The following is a 14,960-nucleotide window of genomic DNA, read 5'->3' as shown; positions in this document are numbered from 1 at the left end:
TCCAAACCTCAGAATCCTTTGGGGAGCACTGGAAAAAATCTACCGATTTGGGCTGGCCTTAGATGTGCAAAGTTACCTTAGCACAAAAACTGATGGGAAATTCCAATGAATGTTAACATTCGGAGCTTTATTCAGTTTTGCTGGGCAGGGGGAGACTATTTTTGGTTACCTTCCTCAAGCCAATGAAATGGAGAGGCATACAAATGTTAAAATCTATCAATCGAAAGAAGAGCAGAGATTGCAGCAATGCTGGACCCTTGCTTAGAAGACTTGAAAGGGGAATTAGACCAATTCCTGGGGAAAAGGACTATCAACGGCAATAAAAGCTATGTGTTCCGTGTTCAACGGCTATATACTTTTGAGAACTTCATACTGGGTGGCAAGAACAGGGGGCAGCTTTGGCCTCCATGCCCCGGCTTGTAAGCCTCTCAAGTCACATGGCTGGTCCTTGTGGGGGAGAGGATGACAGATGAAAAGGACCACCGGCCTAGCCCAGCAGCACTCTTCTTACAAACGTATTTTAAATGGGTCTCTAAGCTCACAAAACCAGGCGCTCCATGGCACAGAGTGGTAAGCTGCAGTACTGCACTCAAAAGCTCTACTCAGGACCTGAGTTCGAACCCGATGGAAGTCAGTTTCAGGTAGCCGGCTCAAGGTTGACTCAGCCTTTCATCCTTCTAAGGTCTGTAAAATGAGTCCCCAGCTTGCTGGGGGTAAAGTGTAAGACGACTGGGGAGGGCAATGGCAAACCACCCCGTAAACACAGTCTGCTTAGTAAACATTGTGATATGATGTCACCCTATGGGTCAGTAATGATCCGGTGCTTGCACAGGGGACTACCTTTACCTTTTTAAGTGCATAAAAGCTTAGGTTAAAATAAGAGTGCTACAGGAATCTTTGCCATTTTACTACAAGAGCATAATAAGGCTACGTTCTTGAATTCAGTGGCAATGGGAAGGTGACCAAAAAGAAAGGTAAGGCAAGGCCTACCAGCATGAGATACAAATGCCAAAATTCCCACCAGAGTGGGGACTCACCGTGTGAAGCTCTCTCTTGAAAACGATGAGTGTGACAAAGCCAACGATGATGAAAACGGGGCCTAGGCTCACGTAGGCAAGGAGATGGCCGGTGATGTCACCTGGAGTGGGAGACAAAGAGATCAAACCAGGCCCAGCGTGTGGCTCGTCTTTCTGTAAAGACCTCCTACAGATTCACAACATGCATTCTTTACTTATGGTACTCATAAGATGTACCAAGGCCACTCAGTTTAGTTGGCTAGAAAAAGAGAAGGATTAAATGCCCGGGTCCTGACCTGTATGGCCCAGGCTAGCCCAATCTCATTAGATCTCGGAAGCTAAGCAAAGTCATCCCTGGTTAATACTTGGATGAGAGACCACCAAGGAAATCCAGGGTTGCTATGCAAAGGCGGGCAATGGCAAACCGCCTCTGCTCATCTCTTGCCTTTAAAATCCCACATGGGGTGACCATGAGTCGGTTGTAACTTAACGGCTTTTTCCACCACCAGATGCATTTTTGACAACTAGTTTACAGGAAAGATCGTATGTTGGATTGAACATGGGTTGAACAGCTAGCCAAATTGTCTCGGCCCACCAACACTCCTCGTGTCTGGCCTGCAACAGGCTCTTTCACCCTCTCCTCCCATAAACCTCCAAAATCAGCAGCAGCATACCTCAGATCATCAGATGCTGGGCACAAACCACAGGAAACTGATATGGTAAAAAAACAAAAGGAACTGTAACATCTGAGTGCCTACAGGCAGAAGCGATTTGTGACATGGGGCTGCCAGTGAAAAGAGGCCTTCCCTTACCAAGTAGTCTTCCAGCAGCCAATAATGAGGGAAAGGGCTCACAATAAGACGGTGTTCCAACCCACAGTAAAGGATCCTGAATGTTACAGGGCAAAGACAAATAGCTCTCAAGACATAAGGATGCCATTTTCAGAGGCAACTCCGGAATAAGAAGAAGAAAAAGAAGAGTTGGTTTTTATATGCCGACATTCTCTTACCACTTAAGGAAGAATCAAACCGGTTTACAATCACCTTCCCTTCCCCATAACAGACACCCTGTGAGGTAGGTGAGGTTGAGAGTTCAGAAAGAACTGTGACTAGCCCAAGGTCACCCAGCTGGCTTCATGTGGAGGAGTGGTGAAACCAACCCCCTTCACCAGATTAGCGTCCACCGCTCATGTGGAGGAGTGGGGAATCAAACATGATTCTCCAGATTAGAGTCCACTGCTCCAAACCACAGCTCTTAAACACTACACCACGCTGGCCATATTGGATAGTTCTAGCCTTGACCAACTTGAAGAAACTGGTCTCAAGGAGGGGCTCAAAAAGAGAGGAGTAGAATTACTAATGAGCTATTGCAGTTATCAGGAAAATCAGCAGATGGTACAGAGAAACCGCTGACACAGAGGTATGAGGCTCTTGAGCTGTGCTTATTTTGTGAACCAGGGAAATGAAGGAGAGAGAAAGAAAGAGAACGTGCATCACGGCATCCTTTCAGCCCCTAAAGAAAACGTGAGGTTTACCACAGCAGTGGAGCCAAAATACAAAACTGTAGCCGAAGCATGAATGGGACCCAGACCACATCCTTCTCGTACAGACACACCAGCCGCCTCTGCCACCGCCACTTCCTTCTGAGTGTCTGCTCGGGGCAGCCCTGGTTCTTGCCCGACCACTTGCGTGGGATATCTGCCACTTGGAACTGCCCCGTTACCTGCTCCTGTCCTCAGAGGAACACTAAAAGGAGGCTTGAAACTGTCCTTAGTCCTGGACAGTTTGCACAAGTCCAAAGGGGAATGTCGCTGGTGCAAAGTTTATCTTGACAGGTGAACTGAGGAAGATGCCTTTGGGACTGAGTCAGACCGTTGGGCCCTGAAGCTTGCTATTGCCTGCTGTGACTGGCAGGGGCTCTCCAGGGAAACGTCTTTCCTAGCACTCGCTTGCCTGAGATCCTTTTGCCAAAGGGTTGTCTGAAGAGAGCCACTCCCCCCCCCCAGCATCGCCCCCCCCCAAGCAGAACAGATAGAGGGGAAAAACAGCGGTAGAAGGAGGATGCTAAGCAGCCCCCGCCCCCAGCCATCAGCAGCAAAAGCAGAGTTAGGAAACCTGTGCTTGCTCTCCCATATGTGATGTACTTCCTCTCTCAGACTGAAAGTTTAAGTGCTGGGCTGGCATCTTCTTTCACTTTATGTGCCCAGCTACTATACTATCCGGGGGGAAGGTCTTGCTGGACTCATAAAAACACTTGCGACACCAGGACCTACAAGTGCAGGAGACTCGGAGAATTCCTGCTTGTCCCTACACGGTCAAAACAGAACAGAATCTCAATCAATCATTTATTTTACGGTCATTTAACCAAAAAAAGAACAGATCTAATCAGATATCAATCAGTCAAAGAATGCACAAAGTAAAATATATCAATAAAATCCCATAACTAAAAAGACAAATACGCTAGTTTCTAAAATGTTTATCAATCAGATTTTATCTATTTATAAATTGCATCCTTTCAGGCCTTATATATTGAACAGAATCTTAGCACAAAGACGGCCGTGGCACATATGGAAGCTGGTACAGATGGCCCCGCAGGAGGGACTGAGGACTTCAGCCAGCCAGGACAGAAATTCTGGCTGCCATGACAAGACACAGCTGATGGCCCCGCAGGCCAAAATCAGTCCCAGGTAACCTCTCCTAACCACCTCTGCTTGCAGAAGATCCCACTGATATTTCCTAAATGTCTGAGAGTCAAGAACTTTGGTCAGCAAAATATATCAAGGCACGCACATGCCTGAATTCTGAAATATGCAGAACAGAGCATCCAGAGACTTCATAAATAAGAAAAAACCACAATGCATTTTCTAAGCCTAATTTAGATAGGGGAAGTGGAGCCTACACTGCCTTAAATATAGTACTGAAATGAAGATGGTTATACAGCTGCTTGCCTACTAGACCAGAAACTTCCATACTGTGTTCCTGGAATTCCCCGGAAGTCTATCTGGGTTGCTGATCAATAATGGCGAAAACGTTGCATGCACGCTCCATTTGCTCAAGGATAGGAGCATGCCCTGAAGGCCACATACACGTCCACACTCCTCAGGGCATTCTCCAGAGCCCTTGACACAAAATACACTTAACACACTTAAAGTTTCTCATGCTATCTGGCATGGGAAGGGAACCTGAAGGATATGATGTCAGAAGGTCTCGTCTTCTAGGCCAGGAAGGGCCAACTGGCAGCTCACAGGGTGGATGGGGGCCTCAAAGTGGACCTAGCAAAGAACATTTCTAAATGGCAAGAGAGAGAAGTTGTGCACTTTAGCATTCCTTCCCTCTTTTGGATTTGGTGTATATGTCAATGCCCAAGCATGAGTGTGCAAAATCGTCTCAGTTTCTATGGTCTCTGAGATTACAGAAGCTGAGACATCGGCTGTTACCGCACTTGTATTCCCAGCGATGTATTAAGAGTTTGAAAACGTTATAAAAAAATACTGTTCGCACTTTGTTTGGCCCCTTTAGCTGTGAAGACGTCTTCCGACCATTTATAAGCCGTGGTATCCAAAAAACCCTTTAAAGCGATGTTTTTTATAACATTTTCAAACTCTTTATACATCGCTGGGAATACAAAGTGCGGTAACCCTAGGCTGACCATAGGTACCGTTTTGAATGGGACAGTCCCGTTTTTGTCCTGGCCGTCCCGTCTTTTTCGTTAAAACGTCCATTTTGTCCCGTTTTGAATAAGCCAAGCCAGGTTTGTTGCCCCGCCCTCACCACACGCAGCTGAAGGAAAAGACAACTTTCCAGCTTTGGGTGGAAGCAAAACGTGGCCCGTCAATCAACACGTTCCCACCCGTGGTGCTGTTGCGAGCCGCTGAAGCTGCATGTCAAAAAATGCACAAGGCTTGTCTTCCCCTCCCCTCTGGCCACCTCAGGATCATAGCGGCTAGTTTCTGAGCGTGGGTGGAAGCAAGGAGGTGAAGCCCGGACGTACTAAAACGAATGACAGGCTAGCCGATTAGAAAAATGGGAGAGGCTGCAGAGCCCATTGAAGATAATGGGAGCCTGGATTGCCAATCGGCTTGCATGAGCTCCATTGAAATACATTACAGCACAAAAAGAGTTGCGAAGAAAATGGGGAATGGGTTTTCCAGTAAGGTCTTTAAACCCAGATACACTACTCTGGGACTGGAATGACAGCCCCCGGAATGAGCAGAAGTGTTCAGGGCCTGGAATGACAGCCCCCAGAGTGGAATGACAACCCCTGGGATGAGCAGCAGCGTTCAGGGACTGGATTACCAGCCCCCAGGGGTGGAATGACAGCCCCCCGGACTAGCAGAAGTGTTCTGGGACTGGAATGACAGCCCCAGGGGTGCAATGATAGCCCTTCTATATGCTTGACAATTCTTTCTTTAATAATGCTTTCCATCAATTTACCTGGAACAGACGTTAAGCTAACTAGCCTGTAATTTCCTGGGTCCTCCCTGGAATCTTTTTTTTATAAATGGGTGTTACATTGGCCATTCTCCAATCCTCTGGTGCAGAAGACGGTTAAGGGGAGATAGGAAAGAGGTCTACAAAATTATGCATGGTTTGGAGAGAATGGACAAGGAGAAGCTTTTCTCCCTCTCCTATAATACTAGAATGTGGGGCCATCTGTTGAAGCTGGAGGGTGAGAGATTCAAAACAGATAAAAGGAAGTATTTTTTCACACAACGCATAGTTAAATGGTGGAACTCCCTGCCCCAGGATGTGGTGATGGCTGCCAACTTGGAAGGCTTTCAGAGGGGAGTGGACATGTTCATGGAGGAGAGGGGTATTCATGGCTACTAGTTGAAATGGATACTAGTCATGATGCATACCTATTCTTTCCAGGATCAGAGGAGCATGCCTATTATCTTAGGTGCTGTGGAACACAGGCAGGATAATGCCGCTACAGTCGTCTTGTTTGTGGCTTCCTAGAGGCACCTGGTTGGCCACTGTGTGAACAGACTGCTGGACTTGATGGGCCTGGGTCTGATCCAGCAGGGCTTTTCTTATGTTCTTATGTCTTCTTTCCAAGCTAAACAGCCCTAAGCGTTTTAACCGCTTCTCATAGGGCAGTTGCTCTGGTCCCCTGATCATTTTGGTTGCTCTTTTCTGCATTTTCTCAAGATCTGCAATATCCTTTCTTAAATGTGGTGATCAGAACTGTACACAGTATTTCAAGTATGGTCTCACCATAGATTTGTACAAGGGCAGTGTGCATTAATATTTATCATGTTGCTGTACAATTATATAAAATTATTACAATTAAATATTTTTATTTACTAGAGTGGATATTTCCTATATTTTCCTATTGCATATTATTTTTCTGAATATGGCATCCATGTACTCTTGTTCCTATTGATGTATAGTTGGAACATATTGAGAAAACATGGCCCCAGGAGCATAAAATATTTTTATTTAAGCTCTGTTTGAGAAATGTAGTGATTAGCTAAAACAATTAAAATATAGTGGAATGTTGAAATTACTGTAACAGTATTATTTTTAAATTTCTCAATTTGATTTTAGCCAGTCCCCCTCTATGTCTACCTAAATTTTTGTATGGGTTCTGTCACTGAAGAAGCTCAATATGTTGTGTAATAAAACTTTTTAAAATCATCTTGCTCTTTCATGATTACAGAATATTACATAACCCCTGTCCCGTTTTTGGCATCCCAATGTCCCGTTTTTGTCTCAAGGAAATATGGTCAGCCTAGGTAACCCCCATCCTTGTCCTCTAGACTATTTCTCCATTCTTGACCAATAAACATCTCACATCTTCACAGCACTCAAGGGGTGGTGGAGATAGCTTGTACTTTGGGAGCAAAGAGCACAGAAAAGGAACTCATAATTTTCAGCTAGTAGGAAAACAACTCACCTTGCAATATTTAGGCCAGCATTAAGATAAATCTTTTTTTTAAAAAAAAACTATTGAATTTCAAGAGGGACAATATGTAACCTCTTGTAACACAATATCTCTGAACAGCTCATTCCTCCCTCACCCCCATGGTGAAAGATCCCCACCCCCACCCAGCTCCCTCATTTCTTGGTAATGATTCCTTCCTGGATGCCTGTATTCCCAATTAGCTCTGATCTCTCCAGGTCACAGCTGCACCTTTGTTCTGATGGGAAAAGGCATCTGGCAGCCTTCAAATTACATGCCATTTCCGACTTCAGCCAATTCCGAAGTCATGCCATAGCTGTATGTGTTTTGTGGGAGAAATAAATCTTGCAGAGTCCAGTTTTTGCTTTTGCATGGCAGTATGGAAATTACACACGTTGGAATATATTTATTTATTCTGCTTCTGCCCATTGAGAGGTGAGGCAAGGAACTAGGCGGAGTAGCGTATCCCTCTACCAACCACTGGAAAGCCATCAGAACTCCCCCTGTGGCTCTGGAAGCGTCACTAGTTCAAGTCCATGCTTAGCAGACTGTCTTTGCAATCATCAGAGCTAGAAACTTTGGAGGCAAGTTGAAGGCAGAGGTCTTGCACTGTCAAACCCTGGGCCTGGTGCCACATCTTGCCAAACCCTGGGCCTGGTGCCACATGAAGCTGCCTTCTACCGAATCAGACCATCAAGGTCCATCAAAGTTAGTATTGCTACTCAGACTGGCAGCAACTCTCCAGGGTCTCAGGCAGAGAAAGGTCTTTCACATCACCTAACTGCCTGGTCCCTTGAACTGGAGATGCCGGGGATTGAACCTGGGACCTCCTACATGCTAAGCAGATGATCTACCACTGAGCCATGGCCCCTTCCATATTTATATGGAAGGCCTAATGTATAGAGGCTTCTAATGCATGTTCCAACTGTCTCAGGAAATTTTTCATACGGTCTGCAACCCTGGTATCTTTTCACATCCACTGCTGTTGAGCTTCTGGATGGAATCTGGCTAGCATAACAACCGCAAGAAGTAATTCATAACAATAAAACCTGAAGGACCGCCTACTCCCGTATGAACCTGCCCAACCACAAAGGTCATCTTTGGAGGCTCTGCGTAGGCCTTCTGAGATCAGGCAGTTGGTGTTCCAGGAGAGGCCTTCATGGTCATGGCACCAAAGCTCTGGAACTCTTTCCCCAGGGAGATTCACCTGCCCCCTTCTGTTGTTGTCTTCTGCCAGCGGGTGAAGACTTTTTTGTTTTGTTTGGCATTATTCCCTCAATGATCTCTCCTTCCTAACTAATGTTTTAATTGCTGTTTTTGTGATAGTGATAAAGTTTATTGTCTGTGGCCGAAGGCCATCACAATCCACCATACAATTGCTGTTTTTATGTTTTTTAATTGTTTTAATGATGTGCGTCTGGGGAGAGGGTTGATTTTAATGGTTTTTAAATGTGGTTTTATTATGCATGTTTTACATTGTTAGCCACCTTGGAAGAGCAGAAAGGTGGGATACAGATTTTGCAAATAAATAAAACTATGCCATACAAAGCCACGTTAAACCAGAACTTACATAAATCCCACAAAAACTCAGATGACCAGGGTTGAAACCATCTTCAGCCAGTTCCTGGAGAGGCGGCCTACAAATGTTCTCAACAAATAAATACATAGGGTTGCAGTAAAAGACATGCAAGTCATGGCTGGCCCCGCCTCTCCCAGTTCATTTGCTCTTGAACCCACATACAGGAATAGATGACACGTCCCACCCACACACTGCAGGGGATGGGCCCCTTAACTAACCATAGCTAGAAACGAGCCAACATAGTACAGAGGCTAAAAGAATATACTGTTCTTGGAGTTAGCCATCAGTATACTCAATAGCAAACCGAGTGCCATGTGCCAATCACAAAAAGCAGCACAACTCACAGACAAAATAGGGATCTCTGTACACTCAAGGAATTCCCCAGGATAGGCAGAAAAATATGACTTTGTACATTAGCCAAAAGAAACAACAAAAACACAGCCTGAGGGAGTTCTAAATATTCAAGCGGCATAGAACATTTAGAGTCATTCAAACTACCAACACAGAAGATGGAAAATCAGCTGTCCAAAGAATGACAGAACCCTGGAGGAGATGATTGTAGGAGACTGGTAGGTTTTCCTAACCATTCTCCCCTCCTGAGACTCCCTGGGGGCACCCAGCTTGTCGAACCTGGAGATAAAACCCACCTTGAGACACCATCAGCCCCTCTGCAGATGCCAGACTACATTGTGTCAATCTGCACACTGTGCCAGGAGTCACATCAACAACTCTAAATACAGCGGGAAATGCCTACAAGTGACAAAGGCCAAGCCACCATGGTGGAAGAGAAACTGCCTCCTGAACTAGCGTCACTGTTGAATCTCATTTCGATAGTGGGAGTGGAGAGATTTCTTACTAATTGTCACTGTGGCTGACCCTTTAACTTAGATCCCTCTTAGCCACCATGCTAAACCAGACAAATGAGACCTCTACAGCTAGTTGGATGCCACCAGCTTATCGGCTGGTAAAAGAGATTCTCCTTTAGACTACTGGATAGGCTATGCTGGGGATCATGGGACCTTTATGGACAAAAAACACCTGGAGCCAGGGCTTCAGGGAGGAAGGGAATTAGGAAAGACTGAGTGGAAAAGATGGTAGGATCCACCCCAATGGATCGATTATAACCTTAAAGCAAGATCCAGTCCAACACACACTCCAAGGCCCTCCATACAGACTTCAAAAAAATTTACTGTCAAAGGCTGACTAGGTTAAGCTTTGTCAATGTTTATTAATAATCGGGGTGCTTTCTGCAAGATGGTTTTGCCAAGGCAAAAAACAGTACTGTCTTTTACTTACTGCACTTACATCAATCTTCTTCCATTGGGGAACTCGAGATTACATACCTGGGTTTCTCACCACTGTGCTTAATTTCAGTAAGGCGGCTACACTCTAGGCCCTCCGGATATATTTTGATTTTTGTTTACTGCATTTCTAGCAGATTACAAAATATAAAATAAGATTACAAAATATAAAAATCAATTCAAATTATGCCCCGAGAAATGCACTCAGCTACAATATTTTGTGGAAATACTCACCAGAATGACTACTATGTGATCGTTAAAGCAACTGCCTTGTTTTATTAGGGCACTGCCACTATAACTCATACTTAAGCCAGTTCTCCTTCATTTGAGAATCTGTGCACCGTGGTTTGTTGTCGTTTCATCTCTATGGAGGGACAAAATGTTATGTCTGAAAAAAATCTATATCTTAATGTCTTTTTAAAACTATCAAATGCACATCCAAAGGCAGGTGATGTTGACCCACACCGGACTGCTCTTAATGGGATGTGTGTCCATCTGAGTGTGATCCATCCCCCAATCCAGAACATGAAGGGAATATATAGCAAACGTGCACCCCATTAAAAGCAACACAATATAAACCAACAAATAAGCTGTGTATTTGGATGCTTATCTAATTCATGCCCACAACTCACAATCCTGCAGTTCATGATCCAGTGCCTGAAAGCCAGGAACTCCTTACCTAGATTGAGGTGTAAAACTTTAGGGGATCACTATAACAAATTGAGAGCCAGTGTGGTGTAGAGGCTAGGGTGTCAGACTAGGATCTGGGAGACCCAGGCTCTGCCATGGAAGCTCACTGGGTGACCATGAGTCAGCTACCTCACAGGATTGTTTTGAGGATAAAATGGAGAAGACGTAAGCCTCTTTGGTTCCCCAACTGGGAGAAAGGCAGCATATAAATGAAGCAAGTAAATAAATAAATTCAGACTTGTGGCCCCAATAGGTTCAGCAGAGATCAGGACAGTAACAGATTATTTACTGCCCCAAGCAACCTTTTGTACACCAGGGCTGCTAGCCTAACACCCCACTTGCTTTTCAGAGCATAAAACATGTGGCTTTGTAAACTTTCATCTGCTCTTCTGTTTACTTGCATGTAGTTTTTTTTTTTAAATCCAAGGGCTCTAAAGTGTCTATTAGTTAATGTGAAGAAATACAAAATATAGGAGACTTATTTGCCTGAAAGCCTCTACTAAAAAAAAAGCAGCTAAATTGACTCTTGAGTTATTCGGTGAGATATACACCCTTTCTATGTGAACTCAGCTACAATCCTTTACAGCCAGCCTGTTGGCATAAAGAAATCCCAGCTTCATGCAGGAAATGTGAGACGAGAGAGCTAAATATCAAAGCAAGATAAATAATAAATGTGATTTTCCTTTACTGCCACAATGCGTCTAATCTCAAAGCACTTCAATTGTACGGAGGGGGGGGAGGATAATGCTAGGGCATTACCACACCCTGCACTAGAAGCCCTCTTATTTAAGACCTAATGCAAGGAATCTGCACTCTGCACTCGCTCTGAGGCACTTTCTACTGTCTTAGGGCTAAATGCAGACACTGCAAACAGTGTGCAGGGTTCATCCCCAGCACAAATTAAGCCTCAAGTTCTCAAAACATTAATGCACTCTGATCAAAGTATCTGACTGTGCTATCAAGAGTGTGACAGCTAGCTCTGGATCCTAACCCAAACACTTCCATCTACCCTAAAATCTTCTAGTGTCTTAGCTGCCTAGGTACCGGTATGTCTGCCCAGAAAATCTGGGTGGGGCCCCTTCTCTAGCTTTCAAATCCCTTCTCAAAATCAATCTTCTCAGAAAAGCCTTGTAAATTCCCTTAGTCCTCATCTACAACAAATGAAAGAAATATCTGTGCATGTAAACTGGATTTGGACTATGGTTGCCAACACCAGGCTGGGAAACTCCTGGAGATTTGGCGGGTAAAGCCTGGGGAGGACAGAGTTTGGGGAGGGGAAAAGACCTTAGCAGGGTGTAATGCCATAGAGTCAACACCCCAAAGCAGCCATTCTCTCCAGGGGAACTGATCTCTGTAATCTGGAGATCAGTTGTAATTCCAGATCTCTAGGCCCCACCATGTGGTTGGCAACCCTAATTTGTATACATTCACCCCTTGCTACTTTTGCTTGTTCCTCGCCAACCACCCTGTTACCCCATCTATTATTTGTATAGCACCCATCAATGTGGATGACAATTTACAGAGTGCAAGAAAAAGGTCCCTGCCCTGAAGCGCTTGCAATCTACGACCAGGAAGGCAAAACTGAGGAAGGTAGGGTAGGAGTAAGCAGAGGGAGAAGTTTAATCGAGTCCCATGAGCTTAAGCTTCATTTCAGCAAGAAAGGAAGACTAAGAAGAGTTCCAAAGGCAAGTGAGTTTTGAAGGAAGCAAGATCACACAAGCATACCGGCAGGCAGTTCCAGGACTCAGGAGCAGCAAGGGCAGAATTGTTTAATGGAGGAGAGGCTTTCAAACAAAGGAGAGTGGAGGTGCTGAAGGTGAAAAGGCTAAAGTCAGGGTTATACTGGAATACCAGTATGGGTTCAGATTCACATGTGGAAGGGGCAAGACCACCAGGTGGTTTGAAAGTAAAAACAAGGAAATTTCAAATGTAAACAATAAGCTTCTTAAGGCCTTTTTAACCTGCTTGCTTGTGATGGTGCCATAACAATTGAATCCAATGGGACAAAAGAGCAGAGCCTGAGAGAGACCACTGTGAACATATGAAGCCGCCTTATGCCGAGTCAGGCCACTGCCCCCCTAGCTCAGTGCTATCTGCTCAGGCTGGATAGAGTTCTCTGGGATTTCAGGAAGGGGTCTTTCCCAACAACAGAACCTGAGATGACTTTATTGAGGATAGCAAGCATTAAACCTAGGACTTCCTAGATGCTCTGCCACAGAACTATGGCCCTTCTGGATGTAGTGCCCTTCAATGTAGGCAAGATCCAATGTTAGCTCCAAATTCTGCACACACCATGGGTGCAGAATTTTTTACATGTAACAAGACAAGCACTCCAGCCATGGGAAAGACATCCATAATGCAGATATAAGAGCTGGGCACACTCACTGGATCTATATTTATCATGAGTTCGGGGAGCTGCCATTTGTCAAATTTTGATGCAATTGACGTGGGAAGAGGGGAATTTGGACTTTTCCTCAAGTCCTTTTTTCTCACTCTCTATGATCTGCTCAGGAGTAGGTGTGTCATATGTGGCTTCTTAGCTCACACAGAAACTACTTCATTGTGTAAGAAGTACTACAAGGCCGTAACAGGAACCCCCAAAGTCCTGGACAGAATCCCAGGGTTGGAGGATCAACAAACCTGATGTACTCATACTTGTAAAGGTTAGTAGGTCTCAGAGAACAATACAGCTATATTACGGCAGAGAGACCATTGCCAAATGGCTCAGGAGAGACAAAAGACTCCTTCACATAGTACCAAACAATGGAATCTGAACATGCCTTGTCAAACAATCAGTCCATGAAATTCAGTGTTTTATCTATCAAATGTCAGCAGCTCTCCCAGGATCTCAAGCAGAGAAGGATCTTTCCCTGCTGCCTGAAATCCTTTAGCCAGAGCTATCAAGATGAACTTGGGATCTTCAGTATACAGGCCTGATACTCTTACACCAAAACACAGCTCCTCACGGTGCTGCATCAAGATGTGGAGGCATCCAGTGGCTCAGCAGACCAGGACAAAAAATCATGGAAATACGCCTATCAAGTACTATTACCTGTGCTCTCCATTGCCAATAATGAGAATGCCACTGCCCAGAGAGGGCAAGAGTCCAGTAGCACCTTAAAGACTAACAAAAATATTTTCTGGTAGGGTTTTTGTTAGTCTTTAAGGTGCTACTGGACTCTTGCCCTTTTTGACTACTGCAAACAGACTAACACGGCTACCCACTGTGAACTGCCCAGAGAGGCAGCGTGCCAGCTGATGGACATGGAGGGAGTAAAAGGCAAAGAAGGGGTACTACCTTCAGCATCAGCTTGCAGATCAGCCAGTGTTGGAAACAGGATACTAGAAAAGCCTGGGTTCAGTCTGATCCTGCCAGACAATTCTAATGTTTTTGTGGTACGATGACAGGGGTGTGGATAAGGCAACCCCAATCAATGGGAGAAATTGCAAGCCACAAAGATGACACTAAAGAACAATCGCACGAATTGGTACAAGCAGATCCCGGGGCAAAAGCTGCCTCCCCGCATCTGCATCAAGACTCCCGAGCACAGCAGCCTGTAGACTGGCTAGGCAAAGCCCAGGGGTGCAACGCATGCGCGTTGCGACCACGAGTAGCTCGCTATCTGGCAGGCGCGCCGCCGTTCGACTACGCATGCGCACCACTCACCCCACCGCACCACTCATCAATGGCTCACTTTCTGGCAGCTCCCACCGGAGCCCTCAGCGCCTCCCTGAAGTCAACCGCGGTTCAAAATCCTGCCTAAAACGGACAGCCGAGGACCAGGCCCGAGCAATACCAAAGTGCGGATGCTTTACCTGCTGGATACTCGACGTGAGTGAGAGACACCGACTTCCAAGGAACCGGGAGCGAGCACTCTCCGACTGCGGCCATCTTACCCGGATACCGGGCCGGGCCGCCACAACCAATCGGGTTACACACACGGGGCGGGGCGGCCAATGGGCGTGGGCGACGGAACCGGCTGAGCCAGTCAGGGAGCTCGGCAGGTGAGGCGTAGGCCAATCCGCAAGTAGGGCAAGACCCCACGCCTTTGGAGTCAAAGAACCAATCAGAAGCACTTCCACAAGTCCGATCCATGGCAGGGCCCAGGTAGATGAGAAGACCAATAGCACGAAAGACCAGGGCCGTGCCGGCGCTTGTAATTGGCGGAGAGATCAAGCCAATCATGAAGTCGCATTGATCGCCCCTTCTCCTCTGGACCAATCGGGTCTTCAAGAGTGGGTGGCGGGCTAAAGAGCCTGTTGTTTGAGAGAGATGCATTGTGGGTACTGGGAGCTAAAATTTCTTGCTGACCCGCTTTCTTTCGGAGCTCGGCGATACGCTGAGGGGGACGAGGATCGGCTGAGGGATGTAAGGGTTAGTTATCAAAACTGAAGGCAGGCCCGCTGGAGAGAAGAAGAAAAGGAACGTGGGCCCGTCCCTTACGTCCTCAGCTAACCGTTTAATGGGTT

At 45.8% G+C, this 14,960-nt stretch overlaps 1 protein-coding gene across 1 annotated transcript in view; it reads right to left on the bottom strand.

Moving 5' to 3' along the window:
- Positions 1-14,415, bottom strand: part of DOLPP1 (dolichyldiphosphatase 1) — a 28,077-nt gene extending 13,662 nt beyond the window's left edge. The window contains exons 1-2 of the mRNA XM_056860538.1: positions 14,307-14,415; positions 1,038-1,138 (exon numbers count right to left, since the gene is read on the bottom strand). Of these exons, the coding sequence (XP_056716516.1) occupies positions 1,038-1,138; positions 14,307-14,382 (177 nt within the window). The 5' untranslated portion in view covers positions 14,383-14,415. The remainder of the gene's footprint in view (positions 1-1,037; positions 1,139-14,306) is intronic.
- Between the last annotated feature and the right edge of the window lie 545 nt (positions 14,416-14,960).

The sequence above is a fragment of the Euleptes europaea genome, chromosome 14, assembly GCF_029931775.1.
Source record: "Euleptes europaea isolate rEulEur1 chromosome 14, rEulEur1.hap1, whole genome shotgun sequence".
In the NCBI taxonomy this organism is placed as follows: Eukaryota; Metazoa; Chordata; class Lepidosauria; order Squamata; family Sphaerodactylidae; genus Euleptes; species Euleptes europaea.
This window is presented reverse-complemented; position numbering and strand designations above follow the sequence as displayed.